This window comes from Saccopteryx bilineata, chromosome 3 (genome assembly GCF_036850765.1).
Source record: "Saccopteryx bilineata isolate mSacBil1 chromosome 3, mSacBil1_pri_phased_curated, whole genome shotgun sequence".
Lineage (NCBI taxonomy): Eukaryota > Metazoa > Chordata > Mammalia > Chiroptera > Emballonuridae > Saccopteryx > Saccopteryx bilineata.
In genome coordinates, this window is record NC_089492.1 from 39,108,457 (window position 1) to 39,128,435 (window position 19,979).

Below are 19,979 nucleotides of genomic sequence, written 5' to 3' on the forward strand. Positions count from 1 at the left end.
AATAAGTAATTTTATAATAGTGAACTTATCTCATTACTTATTTGGCCTATTGTTATCATCATATACTTTGTAGAAACTCTGTTCCTAGTGCTTGATTTTGAAGATATTCACAGGGTAGAAGGGGCCTAAAAATGAACGAAACTAAGCCCTTCCTTATATTCCAGCACAATTTTAAAAATCCAGTTAACCACAACCATTAAATCAGCCATTCATAGTATACTTTCTTATTTCTTTGTTTGCAGACTTCTGTTTTAGACAAGTTTACTGGAAGATAAATCATTCTAAGCTGGGTAAACCACAGCTTTTGCAAAATGCAGTATTAGCATGATGCACAGAAGTGTGTAGGCAAAGAACAGCATTTTTGAGAATCCCATTACTTCCTCTTTGGTTTAACATAGAGAGGTGGAAGCTGGCTTGTCACTCCCATAGCAGATAAAATTTCCCTAGTAACTCCAACGTTGTGGTTTTCTAGACTCAGTATAACTGGGTCTCCTCACTCCATTTTTCTGTGCCTCCATTCTATTCATCACACTTCTCTATAAGTTAAAAGGATAATCCAGTTCTCTTCATTTTAGAAAGAAATCTTATCATGCCAATTTCATGCTTAAAATCTTCAGCGGCTCTCATTTCCTATAACACCATCTCCAAACTTTAGTTTTGCACCCAATGCCCTTTACAAACTGGTTCTCATCTTTCATTTGACTCATTTCCCACTCATTCTTGATCACCTATTACTCTAGACTTACAAAAACTTCCTCCACTCTCCAAACTATGTACTTTCATGAGCTCTGATTTTATTCTTTCTTCTCCCATTACCCAGTCAAATGTCTCTGTCCATGTAAAGATATTGCTGCCTGACTTTAAGTTCTTTGATGGAAGGATTTGTGCCCTATCCATATTATTTGCCTGACATAAAGTTGTTGTTCAATATTTATTACTGAAATAGGAGGTCTCCTTGTGAGCCATACCAAAGTTGTGCAATACCAAAACTAATACCATTTTAATGAGATAGTCTACATTTTCTAGACATTCATATTCTGGACTTATATGAATCCCATTCATTAATGGGTGGAAATCCACCATGACACCAAGAATACCATTATTAAGTCTTCTTATAGCTCTTTTTCTTCAGGATAAATAATACCAACATTTTAAAACTTCTGCTTGCTTTACGAATACCACATTTATTAACTTTCTAAGCCATACATGTCAAATCAAAAGAAGCTGAGCATTCTGTGGATAAAGGGGCCCCATGAAACTTCTTTTTGCAGCCTCTGCCACCCCTCCAGACTCTTCAGCCAAGAAGGAATTGATAGCAATCTTGTAAGCCACTGGGATTGGGTCTTGTCTATGTTTACACAGAAATAGTATATTCTAACAAAATGATAAAATAATAACAGCAATATCCATGCAGAATAAGGCTCTAAAATGACTAAAGAATTTCCTATACCACACCTAAACTAAAAGGTAAAACATATGCTAAGTAATTCACTTTTAACAAATCTTACTTTATCTCATGGGTATTTGGATGATCAATCTACAGTACACAGTTTGTCTTTTATACATGCCAGTGGAAATGTCTATGTTAGCTGACCAAGATATAAAGATGCTAAGTGTCTCAGTGAAACTTGTAAATGTGTTCAGACCTCAGGAATAGTTCTCCATGATTTTCAGCTAAAAAAGTATGTATGTGCCACAGGTCTTTTGATAAAACAAAGTATACCAAAACTTGCCACTAGAGGAAATAACACATCTGAATATGAAACGAGATCATCATCCTTAAAAGACCATGAGAAGGAGCCACAATACCTTATGACCAGAAACTTAATTTTAGAAGTAACAAAAAAGGAAAAACTACAAGAAAATTCTTAGTTTCTAATTTCCTATTTTCTAGGTATATAGCTCACTAAATACACTTATAATAAGTCAACCAGGAGGTTTCAGTCAAGATGTTGGAGTAGGTGCATGCTGTGCTTGCTACTTCTCATGACCACATCAGAATTACAATTAAATTATAGAAAAATCAACCTACAAAACCATCTGAAGGCTAACTGAACAGAAATCCTATAACTAATAATTTAAAGAAGCCACATCAATTCTGGTAGGAAGAACAGAGACACAGAACAGGCTGGCCCCACACCCACATATGGTAGTTGATAATTGGGAGGGATATCTCATCTCAGCAGCCGTACTTCCCCTTGGAACCAGGGGTCAGAGCCCCCTACTAGGCTCCCCAGCCCAGAGCATCAGTGCCAGGAAGAGGTGATCCCACAACACCTGGCTGTGAAAAATCAATGGGTATTCTGTCCCTCTGGGTGAGATGAAAAGCTGCGGAAAAACCTAGGTGTCTTCTGAAAGGGCCCACACAGCACACACTCTTACTTGCAGGTACTTGTTCTGGTCTCAGGCAGAGGAGCAGCAGCTGGAGAGAGGAGAGAGTACCAGAGACAGACAAAGAGAATCTGAGTTGTGTGGCTGTAGGCTAGGGTTTGAGGGACAGCTGCCATTTTCTCTCTGTTGATACCTCGTCTCAATGGTGAAACCTGAATGTCCATTACTTTGGTGAACTCTACTCTCTCCACCCTTATGACTCCCTGAGAGCTTGCCTCAACCAAATCATTTACTACTTGAGGCACTTTTAACATCAGACAGCCAACCTTGGCCCCCACTGCTATCATTTAAAAAAAAACAAACAACTCAAAGGCCTGCAGGCCCCTGGTTGTTGACTAGCTTTTGTGTACCCTGTGATTTTTGTTGAATGGGCCAAGGCTCAGCACTGGTCCAAAATCTGAATCTTCATTAACCTGGTGAATACCAACTCATCACTCTAGTGACTCCTTGAGACTCTGCCTCACCTAACTTAAGTACTGACTGCCTGAATAGGGTATATAATCAATGTTGGTCTCTGGTAGGTATTGGAAATTTTGGGTAGGGGGACACTTTGTAAAGTATATATTATTGTCAATTACTATGCTACACACTTGAAGCCATTTTAATACAAATTAATGTTGAATATAAATTGTAATTAAAAATAAATTTAAAAATGATAAAAATTACATGATATAAATAAATGGAAGTACATATTGTGCTTATGGATAAGGAGAATATCAATGGCATATTTCAGAAAACTAGAATAAGCCTGAAATGTATATGGAACTACAAAAAACCATGAGTAGCCACAGCAATCTTGTGAAAGAAGAACAAAGTTGGAGGTATCTTGTTAGTTGATATGAAACTATACAATAAGGTCATAGTAACCAAAAAAGCATAGTACTGGCACAAAAATATACACACTGATCCATGGAACAGAACAGAGAACATAGAAATAAACACATACTGGCCCTGGCCAGTTGGCTTAGTGGTAGAGCGTCAGCCTGGCGTGCAGAGGTCCTGGGTTCGATTCCCGGCCAGGGCACATAGGAGAAGCACCCATCTGCTTCTCCACCCCTCCCCCTCTCCTTCCTCTCTGTCTCTCTCTTCCCCTCCCTCAGCGAGGCTCCATTGGAGCAAAGATGGCCCAGGCGCTGGGGATGGCTCCTTGGCCTCTGCCCCAGGCGCTAGAGTGGCTCTGGTGCAACAGAGCGATGCCCGGAGGGGCAGAGCATCGCCCCCTGGTGGGCAGAGCGTAGCCCCTGGTGGGCGTGCCGGGTGGATCCCGGTCAGGCACATGCGGGAGTCTGTCTGACTGTCTCTCTCCGTTTCCAGCTTCAGAGGGATAAAAAAAAAAAGAAAGAAAGAAATAAACACATACCTATATGGTCAATTCATCTATGACAAAGTAGACAAGAACATACAATAAGATAAAGACAGTAAATCAATAAATGATGTTAGGGAAACTGGACAGATACATGAAAAAAAATTGAAGTTAGCCAACCTTCTTACACCATATATTGATATATAAGAGGAATCTCAAAATGCATTAAAGACTTAAATGTAAGACCTCAAATCATAAAGCTCCTAGAAGAAAATAGTAAATCTCTGACATTGCTCTTAGTAATATTTTTTTCTGATATAACTCCTGAGGCAAGAAAAACAAAATAAAAAAAATAAGCAAATGGGACTCCACCAAGCTAAAAAGCTTTTGTACAGTAAAAGACACTATTAACAAAACGAAAGAACAATCTACTGAATGGATGAGATATTCACCAGTGATATATCTGATGAGGGGTTTATATTTAAAATTTATAAAGAACTCATACAACCATACAACTCAATACCAACCCACCCAAACAATCTAATTAAAAAATGAGTAGAGGGCCTAAACAGACATTTCTCCAAAGAGAACATACACATGCCAATAGACATATGAAAAGATGTTCAACATCACTAATCATCAGAGAAATGTAAATTAAAAGCACAATGAGATATCACTTTACACTTGCTAGAATGGCTGTCATCAATAAATAAACAAGTGTTGGCAAGCATGTGGAGAAAAGGGAACATTTGTGCATTGTTGATGAAAATGTATATTGGTGCAGCCACTATTGAAACAGTATGGAAGTTCCTCAAAAATTAAAAATTGCAATTTGGATAAATTTGGGTATTTATCCAAAGATATCCAAAACATTGATTCAAAAAGATATACATACTCCTATTACACTCCTATGATCATTGCATTGTTATTACACACACACACACATACAAAAAACAACACAAACTGGAATATTACTCACCGATAAAAAGAATAAAATCTTACCATTTGCAACAACATAATGGACCTAGTGGGTATTATCAAAATGAAAGAATTAGTACAGATAAAGACACATATCATTTAATTTCACTTATATGTGGAATCTAAAGAACAAAATAAATAAAACAGGAACAGACTCGTAGATACAGAGAACTGACTGATGGTTGATGAATGGCATGATGTTAGGGTGCTGGGTAAAAAAGGTGAAGAGATTAAGAAGTACTAATTGGTAGCTACAAAATAGTCATGGAGATGTAAAGGGCATCACAGAGATTATAGTTAATAATATTATAATGACTATATATGATGCCAGGTGGGTACTAGAATTATTGAAGGGATTACTTCATAAATTATAAAAATGTTTAATTACTACACTATATACCTGAAACTAATATAAAATTATTGAATATAAACTGTAAGTAAAAATTAATAAATGAATAAATTAAATTAATTTTAAAAAGTCAAAAGCAAAATTTGCTCAGAAAAACTAAAAGCAAACCAACATTTTTTTAAATTTAAATTTATAAAAATTAAACCTAATACTGAGAGAAATTTTTTTCCCAGACTTAAAGCAAGTTAGTCTTAGAAAATTCTACAAGCAGATAAATTATTGCTTAGAAGTATTGAGAAACAGCGATTTTAACAGGATACCTTTCCCTGGGCTATCAGGCTTCTATGTTCATAAAACAATTGTGGATGAAGAGCATTTAAAATTAGAGTAGGGAGAATGTGTGCTATGTTTTAAGATAAAAAATCCTTCTAGAAAAGAAAAATTATACCAAATTCTGATTCATTTAGGGCCATAAAAATCCTTGGCAGAGAGAGCTCTTAGCATATGTCAGACATTTTAAATAATATTATATTCATTTTAATAAAATAGGCTCAGATAGTATAGATAGGAAGTTATTTGTTGGGTACCACTTCCCCTAGGGTGGGTAGGTCCAAGTGCTTATCAAAAAGAAATACAAGAGTAATCTCTATCATGCTAATTAAGAAACCATTGAACGATTCTATCTTGTCAATATTCTGACAACTGCAAGATCTCAAAGGTAGCCTAGAATGTCTAGAATAAAAAGAAACCCAAGGCTATTTCTACTCAGGCCCAAGAAATATATTTAATCAAGTATTCTTGGATTCCTGTTCAGTACTTCCAACACCAATAATGCCCCAGAACATTGTTTCCTAAAGCAAATCCTATCCATGGAAGACTGTCCCAACAGATCTTTTCTGATGAATAGAAAAATTACTAACAGGGATTTTTTCAAACTTATTTGACTATAGGACCCTTTTTCTGCATAACATCTTGATATCCTAAGAATGAGTGTTAGTAGAACATACTGGGAATGTTGTTCCAGTAAACAGTACTATAAGGTTCATAGAGTATTGAGTATGGAGTCGCCTGCCTGGATTTAAATTTTTTACATAATACTTGTGTTACCTTAGACAGGTTATTAGCTTTTCTTTCTTCGGAGTCCTCTATTGTAAAACAGATATAACAAGAGTATCTACTGCTTGTTGTTATTGTCCAGAAGCAAATAGAGCATGTACATAGTGGTATCCTGAACATAATGTCTACAACATAGTAATATTCAGCAAATGTCAGTTTTTTTTTTACAACTGTTGTTATACCTAGATGTAAGCTAAGCCAAGGGGGGAAGTCCTTTCCAAGTAGGACATTCTTTTTAGGTCTGGGCTGGTCTCAAATTGGCTTCAGGGCTCTAGCTCCACTTTTTAGCTTCCAGTTCACTAGAAGTTTGTTCATTTCCCTTGCCCAATTAATCTGGATTGGATTTCCTGGGACATTTACAAGGAAGGTATGACCCGAACCTGGGAGAAGAAAACCTCTTTCTGGATGGATCGCCATCTCTTAAGAGATAACCCACTGCATAAGAAATGGCTGCATAAAGCTCTAGCTTCACCCCAGTGTTGGGCTGTGCTTCCTGGTGTTCTCTGGCCTGGAGGCATGGTGGACTCCTGAGTGACTCCTCCTGCTTCTACCTCTGCCCTGTTCCCTGAACACAGTGCTTGTGGTAATAGCAATACTAAGAATTTTCTTGCCTTTTTTGTTTTTGAAGGTTTTTCTCATTAAAGTAACATGCTTATTATATTGAAAAAATATCTAATGTTCTATAAATATATCAGGTAAAAAGTGACCATCTCCTACAATTCTATTAATCTTCTCTCCCCTCACAATTTCAAGGATGTTACTAACAACAACTTTCTTTTCATTTTTAATAATGTACTGGACCAGAAGCTCTACACTCTACTGGGAATACTTCTTTGTTCCGTACAGCTTCCATATGTTTATCTTTATAAAAGAAAGCTCAAATGACACCTTTGTGAAGGTAACTTGACCTAGTTAACCCATACTAGTCCTTCCCTTCCCCAGGTGCCCAAAGAAAAAATTTTTATACTTCAGTTAAAGAACTTCTGACAATTTTGTTGTGATTTTTAAATTAAATTTCTCCCACTTTAAGGGCTTCAAGGACCATGTCTCATTCCTCTTAAGTATAAGGCATTTGGCACATTGACATGCAGTAAGAACACAATAAGTATTTGTTGAATTGTTGAATAAATGAGTGAAAGAATATATAAGTAAAACATTTTTCTAACATATAGACTATCAAGCTTTATGACGATTACTGTCAGAATGCTCACATTCAAATTTCTCTAGAAAGATGTTTCATTTATGTCCCACATTTCAACAACCAGGTAGTACTTTTAATTCTACTTCCTCCCCCCTTGGTGAGAGCTTAAAACTCAAAATTCTAACTTTATAGACAATGGTAAAGTTGGAATAATTTTGGGATGGATGATGGCTTATTTTTTAATGCCAAATGAACATTTTGAAGGATAATATCTTTCACCATAGGCTTTGTCCAATGAATTCCAATTCCAATAAGTGAGATTTCAAATAAACAGTTTCAAATCCAGTAAACCGCAAACATAAAAAATATTGAATAGCATTTCATAGCAAATAGCCTCTGTTGACAGTACTTAGGAATGACTGATTATATCTCCAAAGTACAGATATTTCTTCTGTTAGAATAATTAAATATAATTTTAGCTGATGGTTTAGGAAAAAGAGTAAATCTATAAGAATTGTGAAAGAAGAGAACAAAGGAGAAGAAACAAGGATGGAGCATAGAACAATATTGCTAAATACTGTATAAGGAAGCCTTGTTGTACCAACACTTGAAATGAACAAGCCCCAAAGAGGGACTTTGTCATGCATGGTGCATGACTTCATCCAAGGAACAGCAGCCAAAAGGAGCCTCATTTTCCAGGAAAAAGAGGTTGCCACAGAACTTTCATATTTCACCAATTAAACAGTTAGGGCTCAATGTAATTAAGTAATATAATTATGAACCCATTTCTTGGCCTCTAGCCTAAGTCCTATTTCTTATTCAAGTATATCAGTAGTTGTCAACTAGAAATTATATGTCATATATTGGACCCTTTTCTTCATATTAGAACACATAAGAAATCTACAAATATAAATCCACAATCTGATTTTGATTTTAAAATTAAAAAGTAAAACTCTATGGGTACAATCACAGGAAGTGAGCAACAGAATGGAGACTATCATTCAACCTAAGAAGGAAGAATAAATTTAGACTCCCAAAAATTTAGAATGAAATGAAAAACATAAAGGTGTTACTAGATCTTCATCATACAAGGGATGGAGGCTTAAATAGTAAAGGGAAAAGATATTTTAAAATTCCACAACAGCTGGCTCTAGAGTTACAACGGTATAACTAGCGTATTAAGTTAGGAGGCAAAGTAATCACCAGTGAGGCTAAAAAAATGATCACCCTCCCTTACATAAAAATATGGCAATGTCATAGTCATGCTTACTAAATAATAAATGTTAACATTTATTAAGTACTTGGGTTGGGTCACATTCTGTTCTAAGTACATTATGTTAATATATTAGTTATTTTTCAAAGCAACTCTATGAGTTAGGAACTATCATTATCCTTTCAAAGCAACCATATGAGACAGGAACTATAATTATCTCACAGATGAGAGAACTGAGGCACAGAAAGGCAAAGAACTTGCATAAGCTTATTTAGGTAGTAAGTCGCAGAGCTGGGATTTGAACACAGGTGGTCTGACTCCAGAACTCTATGCTTTTTAAACAGTATGCCATGCACACTGCCTCTTAACACCTATTCAAGAGAAATAGTAGTTTTTATTTTATATTTTTATTCATATGTTTACATATACTTTCAGAAATATATGAGAGTTAAGCCCTGAATTAAAGAGAGTGTTTACTAGCTATCAAAAGCTACTGAAGTCGGTGTATTTTCAGAGCTGGAAAAAATACATCACCTTTGCATGGTGTTTGACATTTATCCATGCAGTTGAATTCAACTCAATTAGCAGTGATTTACAGTCTCATGCTAAGTGCTAAAGAAGTAATATTCAAAGCCTAGAGAAGACATGCTTTTTATTCCCATCTAAATCAGGTAAAATGCCCTGGAATACAGTTGAATAGAGATGAAGAAAATAAAAGCCCAGAGAGTTCAAATGACCTTCCCGAGGCCAAAAAATAGTTTGTGGCATAGACTGACCTAAAATCCAATTTGAATTGGTCCAGTTCTCTTTGCACTTGACCATTCTGCTTTCAATCAAGCTGACTGAACACACCGAAATAAAATTCTGAAATAATGATCTATGACTTATAAGGAGGGAAATGTTTGATATCTGCCTGCCTTATTTCTAGAACCCACTTCATTTGAAGTAAAGGATAGAAAAAACAAATAGCTAAGGGAATAATTTTTAAAGGAAGGAAAAGGAGAAGAGAATTCACATATAGAGGCTATCAGATCTTCTATGGAGAAATATGTGTTTTTTAATTTTATTTTCTGAACAATTTATCTCTCTCAAACTTTACCCAATTCTGAAAGCAGATTTTGAAATTATGTCTTTATTAATACTTATTTGTGTAGCTCATGTTTATGTCTTCAACTTAAAATAATATTGACTATAACTTGTAATTGAAAAATAAAATTTAAATTAAAAAAGAATAGAGGGCCTGACCAGGCAGTGGCACAGTGGATAGAGTGTCAGACTGGGATGTGGAGGACCCAGGTTCGAGATCCCGAGGTTGCCAGCTTGAGCGCAGGCTCATCTGGTTTGAGCAAAGCTCACCAGCTTGGACCCAAGGTCGCTGGCTCGAGCAAGGGGTTACTCGATCTGCTGTAGCCCCATGGTCAAGGCACATATGAGAAAGCAATCAATGAAGAACTAAGGTGTTGCAATGAAAAACTGATGATTGATGCCTCTCATCTCTCTTCATTCCTGTCTGTCTGTCCCTATCTATCGCTCTCTCTGACTTTCTCTCTCTGTCTCTGTAGAAAAAAAAAAGAATAGAGGACAAGCTTTAAATTTCTGTATGCACAGCTTTCACAAAATGTTTTTACCTAGTAGGTGCTCAGTATGGTCATGATGTTAAAAGTGTATGTAAGGCTTCAAGTTAGATTTCTTTCCCCCCCAAAAATTAAGCCTGTGTTTAGGTCTAGAGATTTTTTATTAGTTTATTCTATTCAGACAGTTTTATGCTTCCTTAACCTGCAACCTGCCAGGCAACATTTGGCAATATCTGGAGACACTTTTGATAGTCACAGTTTGGGAAGGAGATGGTGCTATGGGCATCCAGTAGGTAGAGGCCAGGGATACCATTAAACATCTCATAATATACAGAACAGACTTTAGGACAAGGAATTATCCAGCCCCAAATGTTAGTAGTGCCAAGGTTAGAAGACACTGGCTTATTTTAGAAGTAAGAATAGACCCTGGCCAGCTGGCTCAGTGGTAGAGCGTTGGTCCAGCATATGGAAGTCCCAGGTTCGATTCTTAGCCAGGGCACACAGGAGAAGAGCCTATTTGCTTCTCCATCCTCCCCCCTCTCCTTCCTCTCTCTCTCTTTTCCCCTCCTTCAACCAAGGCTTCATTGGAACAAGGTTGGCCCGGGCACTGAGGATGGCTCCATGGCCTCCACCACAGGCGCTAGAATGGCTCAAGTTGCAATGGAGCAATGCCCCAGATCAGCAGAGCACTGCCTCTTAGTGGGCTTGCCAGGTTGAACCCGGTCGGGCGCATGCAGGAGTCTCTCTCTCTGCCTCCCCACTTCACACTTCAGAAAAATATACAAAAAAAATAGAAGAATAAGTGGAGAGCAACCTTTTCATTTTCCCATCTTTAAAACACAAGCAAGTACAACATGAGTCAAAATGGTACAACAAATATTTATCCCAAGCAAGATCATTTCATCAATCTACTGTTAAGATAAACAATTATTTAATGGACCAATTTATAAGATTAGTGGGGTTTATTAAAAGTTGAAGCAAAAGCATACATGTAAACACATATGTACATACATAAGCAATGGAAAACCTTCATGAAAGAAATTGTTCTGATCTTCACTACATCTGAAACTGAGACTATTCCAGTTATAATATAAAACATTCTGTTGAAGAGACATTTTAAAACCATACATGTTCTTCTGATTGGAACTCTCACTTCAGACTGTTATTATGTCTTTTTTAAAAAAACAATTTATTTTTACTTAATTTTTAATTTATTGTGTTCACATGTTTTCAAGTGTCCCACTCAATATAATGTCCTCTACCCACCACATCATGCACTTTATGCCCCATGCAATCTCTTTCCACCCATATTTCATCTCTTCACCCCTGCCTTCTACTTTCATCCTCTTTTTCCCACTGGAAATCACTACCCTGTTGTATCTATACGTTATGTTTTATTATTTCTAACCTCACTCAAAATTTATCTATTGGACCAGCACATAAAGAAAAAAAATGTATGTTTTTGTTTGGCAATAAGGTCATCAAAATAAAATCCTTTTACTATTAGCTTTCTAAAATGTCTGTCCATCTTTCCCACATCTAGGTTTATGCAGAAGTTCCAATATTTAAACCTAGAGTCCTTATTGTAGCTATAGATTTCTTCAGTTCTGCATTGTTCTTCTGTCATGGAGAAAAAAACTGTAGTAAAGATATCTTAACAGCCTGATAATATCCTCAACATGAACAAGAAATTTAAAAAAATTGAATAAGAAAAAATTCTTCCAATCTCATTCTATGAAGCCAGAAATACCCTAATACCAAAACTAGACAAAGACATTACAAAAAACAAAAATTACCAGCAAATATTCCTAATAATCATAGATGCAAAAATTCTCAACAAAATATTAGCAATGCAGATTCAACAATACATTGAAAAGATTATATACTATGACCAAGTGGGATTTACCACAGCAGTGCAAGGATGTTTTAACATCTGTAAGTCAATTAATGTAAGACATTATATTAACAAAATAAAGAATGAAAACCATATGATCATCTCAATAAGTAGAGAAAAAGAATTTGGTAAAATTAAACAACTTTTTAAAATAAAATCTCTCAACAAATTGGGTATAGAAGGAAGATATCACAATATAATAAAGACTATGCATGACAAACACATAGCTAATATACTGAGAGGTAAGAAAAGTGAAAGTGTTTCCTCTAAGATTAAGAACAAGGATGCCCACTATCACCACTTCTATTTAACATAGTATTAGAAGTGCTAGTCACAGCAATCAGACAAGAAAATGAAATAAAAGATATCTAAATTGGAAAGGATTAAGTAAAACTCTCATTATTTGCAGATATACTAAAACTCCAAAGATGCCACCATAAAACTGTTATAACTAATAAATGAATTCAGTAAATTGGGAGAATGTAGAATCAATATACAGAAATTTGTTGCATTTCTATACACTGATAAAGAATGATCAGTAGGAGAAATTAAGAAAACTATCACATTTACAATTGCAACAAAGAGCACAAAATACCCAGGATTAAATTAAAACAAAGAGGTGAAAAACCTGTACTCTAAAAAATTATAAGATATTGAAGAAGATACAAATAAATGGTAGGATAAAACTTGCTCATGAATTAGAAGGATTAATATTGTTTAAATATCCATACTATCTAAAGAATTAAACATATTCAATGAAATCCCAATCAGAATAACAATGAAATTTTTTCAAAATTAAAACAAGTAGTTCTAAAATTTATAGAAAACCAAAAAGACATCAAATAACCAAAGAAATTTTGAGAAAGAACAAAGTGTGAGGCAGCACACTTCTTAATTTAAACTATACTACAAAATTACAATAATCAAAATAGTATAGTACTGCCATAAAACAGTAGATAGATGATAGATAAATAGACAGATAGATAGATGATAGATAGATAGATAGATAGATAGATAGATAGATAGATAGATAGATACATGATAGATAGATGATAGATAGATAGATAGATAGATAGATAGATAGATAGATAGACAGATAATAGAAAAAATAGCTAGATCAGTGGATATAATAGAGTGACCAGAAATAAATTCACACTTATATGGTCAGTTAATCTACAACAAAAGTGGTAAGAATATATAATGGGAGTAAAAACAGTCTTTTCAATAAGTGGTATTTGGAAACTGGATAGATACAATAAACAATATGAAACTGGACCATTTTCTTGCACCATTTATAAAAATAAACTTAAAATAAATTTAAAACTTCAATGTAAGACCTGGCCCTGGCCCTGGCCCTGGCTGGTTGGCTTAGTGGATAGAGAGTCAGCCCAGTATGTGGACTTCCTGGGTTCGATTCCTGCTCAGGGCACACATGAGAAGCAATCATCTGCTCTTTTCCACTCCCTCTCCCCCTTCTCTCTCTCTTCTCCTCTTGCAGCCAGTGGCTCAGTTGGTTCAACTGTCAGCCTAAGATGGTGTTGCCAGGTGGATTCTAATCAGGACACATGTGAATGTGTCTGTTTCTCTATCTCCCCTCCTCTCACTTAAAAAAAAATGTAATACCTGAAACCATAATATTCCTAGAAGAAAATATAGACAGTCAACTATTTAAGAAGGTACTTAGAAATATATTTTTGAATATGTCTCCTTAGGCAAGGGCACAAAAAATAACAATCAAACTAAGCTTTTGCACATAAAGGAAAACCATCATCAACAACAAAAAAAACTATCTACTGAATTGAAGAAGGTATTCCAAGCGATACATCTGATAAGGAATTAATATCCAAGATATATAAGAATTTATATAACTTAACACTAAAAAACAAACAATCTAATTAAACAATGAGCAAAGAACCTGAATAGACACTTCTCCAAATAGGACATACTGATAGCTAATAGGTATGAAAAGATGCTAAACAGCAATAATCATCAGGGAAATGCAAATTAAAACCACAATGAAATATCACCTCATGCCTGTCAGAATGGGTTTCACTGATAAATTAACAAATAACAAATGTTGATGATAATGTAGAGAAAAGGGAACTTTCTTGCACTATTTGTGGAACTGTAAATTGATGCAGCCACTATGGAAAACAATATGAATAGTCCTCAAAAAAATTAAAATAGAGCTGCCATATGATCCAACCGTTCTGCTTCTGGATATATATCCAAAACCCCCCACAAAACACTAATTCAAAAGGTATACACACACACACACACACACACACACATACCATATTCATTGCAGCACTAGTAACAACCAAGGTATGGAAGCAACCTAAAAGTCCATCAGCAAATGAATAGATAAAGAAGATGTGGTACGTATACACACACACATGCACACACACACAATGGACTATTAGCCATAAAAAAGAATGAACACTTGTTATTTGCAACAACAATCATGGATAGACATAGAGTGTATTATGCTAAATGAAATAAGTTGGACAGAGAAAGAAAAACACCATATTATTTCTTATATATGTAGAATAAAAAACCCAAGTGAATTAATAAAACACAAGAGAATAGGACCATAGATATAAAGAACAAGCTGATAGTTTCCAAATGGGAGGGAGGTGGGGAGATGGAAATAAAATAATGCAATTAAAAAAAGAAAAAATGAACAAGGAAAAGGAAGTAGAGTGAGCTGTTGATTTTTCTTTGCATTTTGTCATAGTTACTTACATAGTCTTTAGCTAATGTGTTTACAGTTGCTACAGTTTTATTTCCTTGTTCATTTTCCCCAGTGGCTGATCATATTGGATACTTTGACTTTCTGGCAGACACTCAAATAAAAATTTCTGGACAAATTACAGTGGTACCTTGAGATATGAACAGACCAACATACAAATTTTTAAGATACAAGCTGTGACTCAGTCTGTATTTTTGTTTGAGATCCGAGCGAAATTCCGAGATACGAGTCGTGACTCAGGAAGCTGCCCCTAGTTGGCATGTTAGCGCACGGGTCCACTGTTGGCAGTTTGATATACGAGTTGACTGACTTACGAGCTCAGTTACAGAATAAATTAAATTTGTATCTCAAGGTACCATTGTATTCTTTTCTGGTAATCAACTGACAATAAACATACAAACTTTAGGAGAATCTTTGAACATACCACAGTAATTAATATTTTAAATATTTTGTGCATTAAGTTAAACATGTCACTACCAACACCATCACACATTGGTTAATAACTTTCTAAATATTTACCAAGAGTTGATGCTTCTCATCTCTCTACCTTGCAGTCTATCTGTCCCTCTCTCTCTCTCAAAAAAAAACAAAAACAAAAACAAACAACCCCCACCCCAACCCAAAAAAAACTTAGCAAATATTTATATGGTTCTTACAATGCACCAGACACTATTCTAAGTGATTTATTTATATTAACTCTTGGTTCTCTCAACAGCTCTTTGAAGTAGATATTTTTATTACCCTGATTATATATAAGGTATTTTACTTATTTATTTATAACTGTATTCTACTTATTTCCTACTTTATTACAAAATTTTGAGACTTGCAAAAATGCATTTAAATAAATGAAAAGGGAAATGAGAAAAAGTATAGTAAAATAAAGTAATGCCAGGGTTAATATTATAGAAAAAAAATATATATATATATATCATGAAGTTTGTGCAATTGCTAGAGAGGACTGTAAGTTTAGGTACAAACTGTCTGAGTTTGTAGTGAAAGCATAATGAAACAAAGACTGAAACAAAATCAGGAACAAAATTCAGTGCTCATAAATATTTACCAAGATCTTTAATAAGTGAGAGTGCTTCCCATGATATAAAGGCTCCACCACCATCATCCATGGCACCCTGCCCAACATCCCAGCTATCCAGATGTCCACTGACCAGTACAACCTGCAACAAACAATAAAAAGAAGAAAAAAAGATTAAGCAGAAATGACATAAAACAAGAAGATTCACAGGCATTCCAAATACAGAAATAAAGCTCATATATATATATATATATATATATTATATGCAAATAAATATATCTATTTGTTGTTGTTGTTTTTATTCCTTAGAAGATCTGTGCCGTTACTAGTGGAAAACTTAATATAGAGGCCTTTTTCACAAAAGGGTGTAAGGTCATCCTAATAGCAATAAAAGTTCTCACCTTATATTTCTCTTTATTATATAATTTTGAATACTAAGAAAAATCACTTATAACTGACAGATGTCTAACAACTTTATTCTTTGACAAAAATATGGAGCTTAAAACTTCAACCATATTCTCAAATGTCTCAAATTCTAGTAAACACATAATAAACGTGTTAAATTGGATTCAAATAAAACTAAAAAAATATTTATTTTTTAATGTGCTTGTGCTTTGTACATTATAAACCACTCTGTTGAATAAGTAATTAGTTGGTGTTACAAACTAAATTCTAATTAACAGAAAAATTTTAAAAAAGATTTCAATTTATATTAGTGTGAAGTAATCTACAGGATATAAATTTTACATTAATATAGATTCAAGTTTGGTGGGGTTTTTTTTAGAATCTTTAGCAATTCTCTCCAAGAAAAAAAAATTCAATGGAATACATTTCATGGACATGATTTAAACAAGCTTAAAATTAAGTAAAATAGTGCTTGGTTAGGATATCCATTTGTAAAAAAGTATCTTTGTCACTGGACTATTACCCAAAATACTCTATTGGGTCTCAATACCTACAGTATGTCACAAACTATGGTTGCTTACAGGAACTGAAAAAGATTCCCCACTGCAGAATGAAGAGGGCATAATGCAAAGACCAAGATGGTGATGGGACATTATATGCAAAAAAAGACCATGTACAAAAGGGCTTATTGCAACAGAAGAATAAGTATGCATTTCTAAAAACATTTAATCACTCCATGCCATAGCCTATAAATACAGAAAGCTTCTTCCCAGTCAAAGAGAAGGTGCTGTTATAGTGAAAGCTCACACTTTTTTATTCTTTCATCAAGGAGTAAAGTTTCTGCTCTGCTTTATAAACTTAGTCTCCTTTTATTGGCATGAATGGCATTGGGCAGAAAGGCCTTAGTTTGGGTCCCCAACCTGTCAAGGTCATTAATATCTTGATCTCTATATTATATAATATATGAATGTCAAGTCAAATGAATTATAAATGTAAATAAAGGTGTTAGAGGAAAGCATAGAACTGCTTTGACAATTAGAAGTGGAAAACGATTTCTTAAACTGAACACATAAATTACAAATCATAAAAGAAAAAAACAATAAATTAAACTTTTAAGTATTAGGAATAATTGTTTATCAAAAGACTCCATTGCAAGAGTGAAAAGGCACCCTTTTCACTCCCACAGAATAGGAGAAAATATTTCTGATATATTTATATATATGCAGCAAAGACCCATATCCAGATTATATAAAATTTCTATGAAAGAGTAACAAAAAGAAAGTCAACTGATAAGAAAAGAGACAAAATACTTGAACAGTCAATTCACAAACATAAATATACAAATTACTAATAATCATATGAAAAAGTACTCAGGTTCATTATCATCAAAGAATTTAAACTACACCACATTCAATACATATCCAACATAATGGCTAAAAAGGAAAAGGCAGAAAATGCCAAATATTGGTGAAGAAGTAGAGCAATTAGAACTCTATGACTCCGCAATTCAAATCCTACCTACATAGCCAACAGAAATGTATGTGTACATATACTTTCCCCAAAAGAGATGGACTAGAATATTCATAGAATATTCACAATAGCCTACATCCCTTCTCAAAAAGAAAACTACTTAAATGCCTGTTAACAGCAGAATGAATTAATTGTGTTATATCGATCAGTGCAGCGTTGGGCAACTGTAAGAATAAACAAACACAATACATGATAAATGTATAAGAATTTCATAAATGTAATGAAGAATGAAAGAAGCCAGACAAAAAAAATACATCATGTATAATTCCATTTGTAGAAAATATAAAAAACAAGCAAAACATGGGAGTGGTTCATCATGGCAAGGAGGGTAGTGAAAGGAAGGGGGCCATAGGAAAGATTCTGTGGTACTGGTCATGTTCTGGTCCTGATCTGGGTACCAGTCACACATGTGTTCTCAGTTTGTAAAATTCATCTTGATATACACTTAGGGTTTGTGTACTTTCTCTTAGAAGATTACACTTCAATGAAGAGTTAAAAAAAAAAGTTCAACAGATTGATGTCTACATTCAGCATGTAGTTAGTAAATTGAAATTAAACAAATCTTCTTGATAATAAATGAAAATCTTATGACTCTGGGAATATAGGATTTTGGTTTGAAATATTAGGGTGACCCCTTACGCTTCCTGTTTCCCTGAGCACCTAAGGGATCTCTCATTGACTTTGTATACACAGACCGAATCAACCAAGACTTCATTATTGTCACAAACAAGTACAATGCCTCAGACTACAAATTACCATAATGAACCCAAATGGATTGTTTCCAAGGGAAAAAAATCTATATTGCAGTAGCAAAAAACTCTGATTCAGAAAGTGGTGTAATCACACATGGAATGAACATTAATCAACATTGTCACCACCCTCAGAACCATTTTCCCAATGAATTTAAAGTTCCAGTGGATAAAAACTGTCAACATATATTTTAATAAACTTTTTCTCAGATAACATAAGAGTAACTAAATCAAGGCAGCTATTATTTTATCTTTCAGATTTCTTTCAGAATAACTGAAGTTGTTTTAAAATCATATTTCTTTATGTTTTTAGAAATGTCTCCAATTCTCCAATTCAGAATTATTATTTGAACTAATAGTTAAAAGAGAAGGGAAATAGTTTTGAATAAAAAGAAGTTAAATGATATCCCACAGAGCCAGGTCTTTGGCACAATGCTATGGAGGAATGATCATACACCATTTGGGTTATAAGAGCTTGTTTTAATATATTTTTTAAATCAGAAAAAAATTGGAGGCCACCATGAGATAGTAGTTGTAATTTTAATAACAGTTGATTTAAAAAATAAGTAATGTCAAAAAGCTACTTCTAATTCAGTAGAAGATTTAATAAACTTTATTTTCCTAACCATAAGAGCAACTTCTTCTATATATCCTTAGAAAATAGTAGTGCATGAGATGTCATTCTACATGGCGCCTGGCTAGCATTCCTTAATGTAGCCTCACAGGGGATAACACAGCAAAACAACCAAACTCACCATGCCTGTGTCAGTGTCAGGTAGAAATGAACGTTAATTGTAATATATTTGCAGCTGATTTAAGCAATCAAAAAACAAAAGACTACCCAGAGATATAGTAAATTACAGATCTTAAAAAAAGGACTACTTGATAAAAGAGAGTAAAATGCATAATCTCTTCACTACTTCTGTTGATAGTTGTAAAATTGGAACACCTACAGCAATAACATGACCTAGGACCAAGAGAGAAATGGGGCACGCACTCATCTACCCACATACAGAAAGGAACAAACCAAGCAAATATTTGCCAAAGTAGATTACATTCTGATGAAGGAGATGGACAATAAATAAATATAATATAATTGTAGTTTTAAGTGTTATTAAGAAAAAGTCAGTTGAGATGACTTCAGAGTAATGGTGGTGTGAGAGCTACTCCTGATCTCTCCTCTTGGAATTTCAACAAATTTAACAACTATAATGCAGTGAAAAAACCCCAACTGGGCTCACAGACATGTGTGAAAGATTTGCACACCAAATGGGCTAAAAGTAGGAAGGGTTAAACAGGGGAGCAAAAGATACAATGCATTCACAGTCCCCTTTAGAGAGAAGCCCAGAGTGAAGGTTTTTGGTTTTTTACTACTCTGTAGCTAGAACTACAGAGAGGAGAGAAGCTCAGACTATCTGGGTTTTTTCTTCCAGGCCTATTGAGAGGAAAGCCTAAAATGACTGGGTCTCCTTTTGCTGGGAGGAACCAAGAGATTGAGGGAAAGATGAAATGATATTAAACCAAAGTGGGAGCAGAACAAGGGGTCATGGCCAG

General features: G+C 34.6%; 1 protein-coding gene across 1 annotated transcript in view; it reads right to left on the minus strand.

Moving 5' to 3' along the window:
• Window positions 1-19,979, minus strand: part of CPQ (carboxypeptidase Q) — a 597,449-nt gene that overhangs the window by 226,997 nt on the left and 350,473 nt on the right. Inside the window, exon 5 of the mRNA XM_066266010.1 lies at window positions 15,772-15,883. Within this exon, the coding sequence (XP_066122107.1) occupies window positions 15,772-15,883 (112 nt within the window). The remainder of the gene's footprint in view (window positions 1-15,771; window positions 15,884-19,979) is intronic.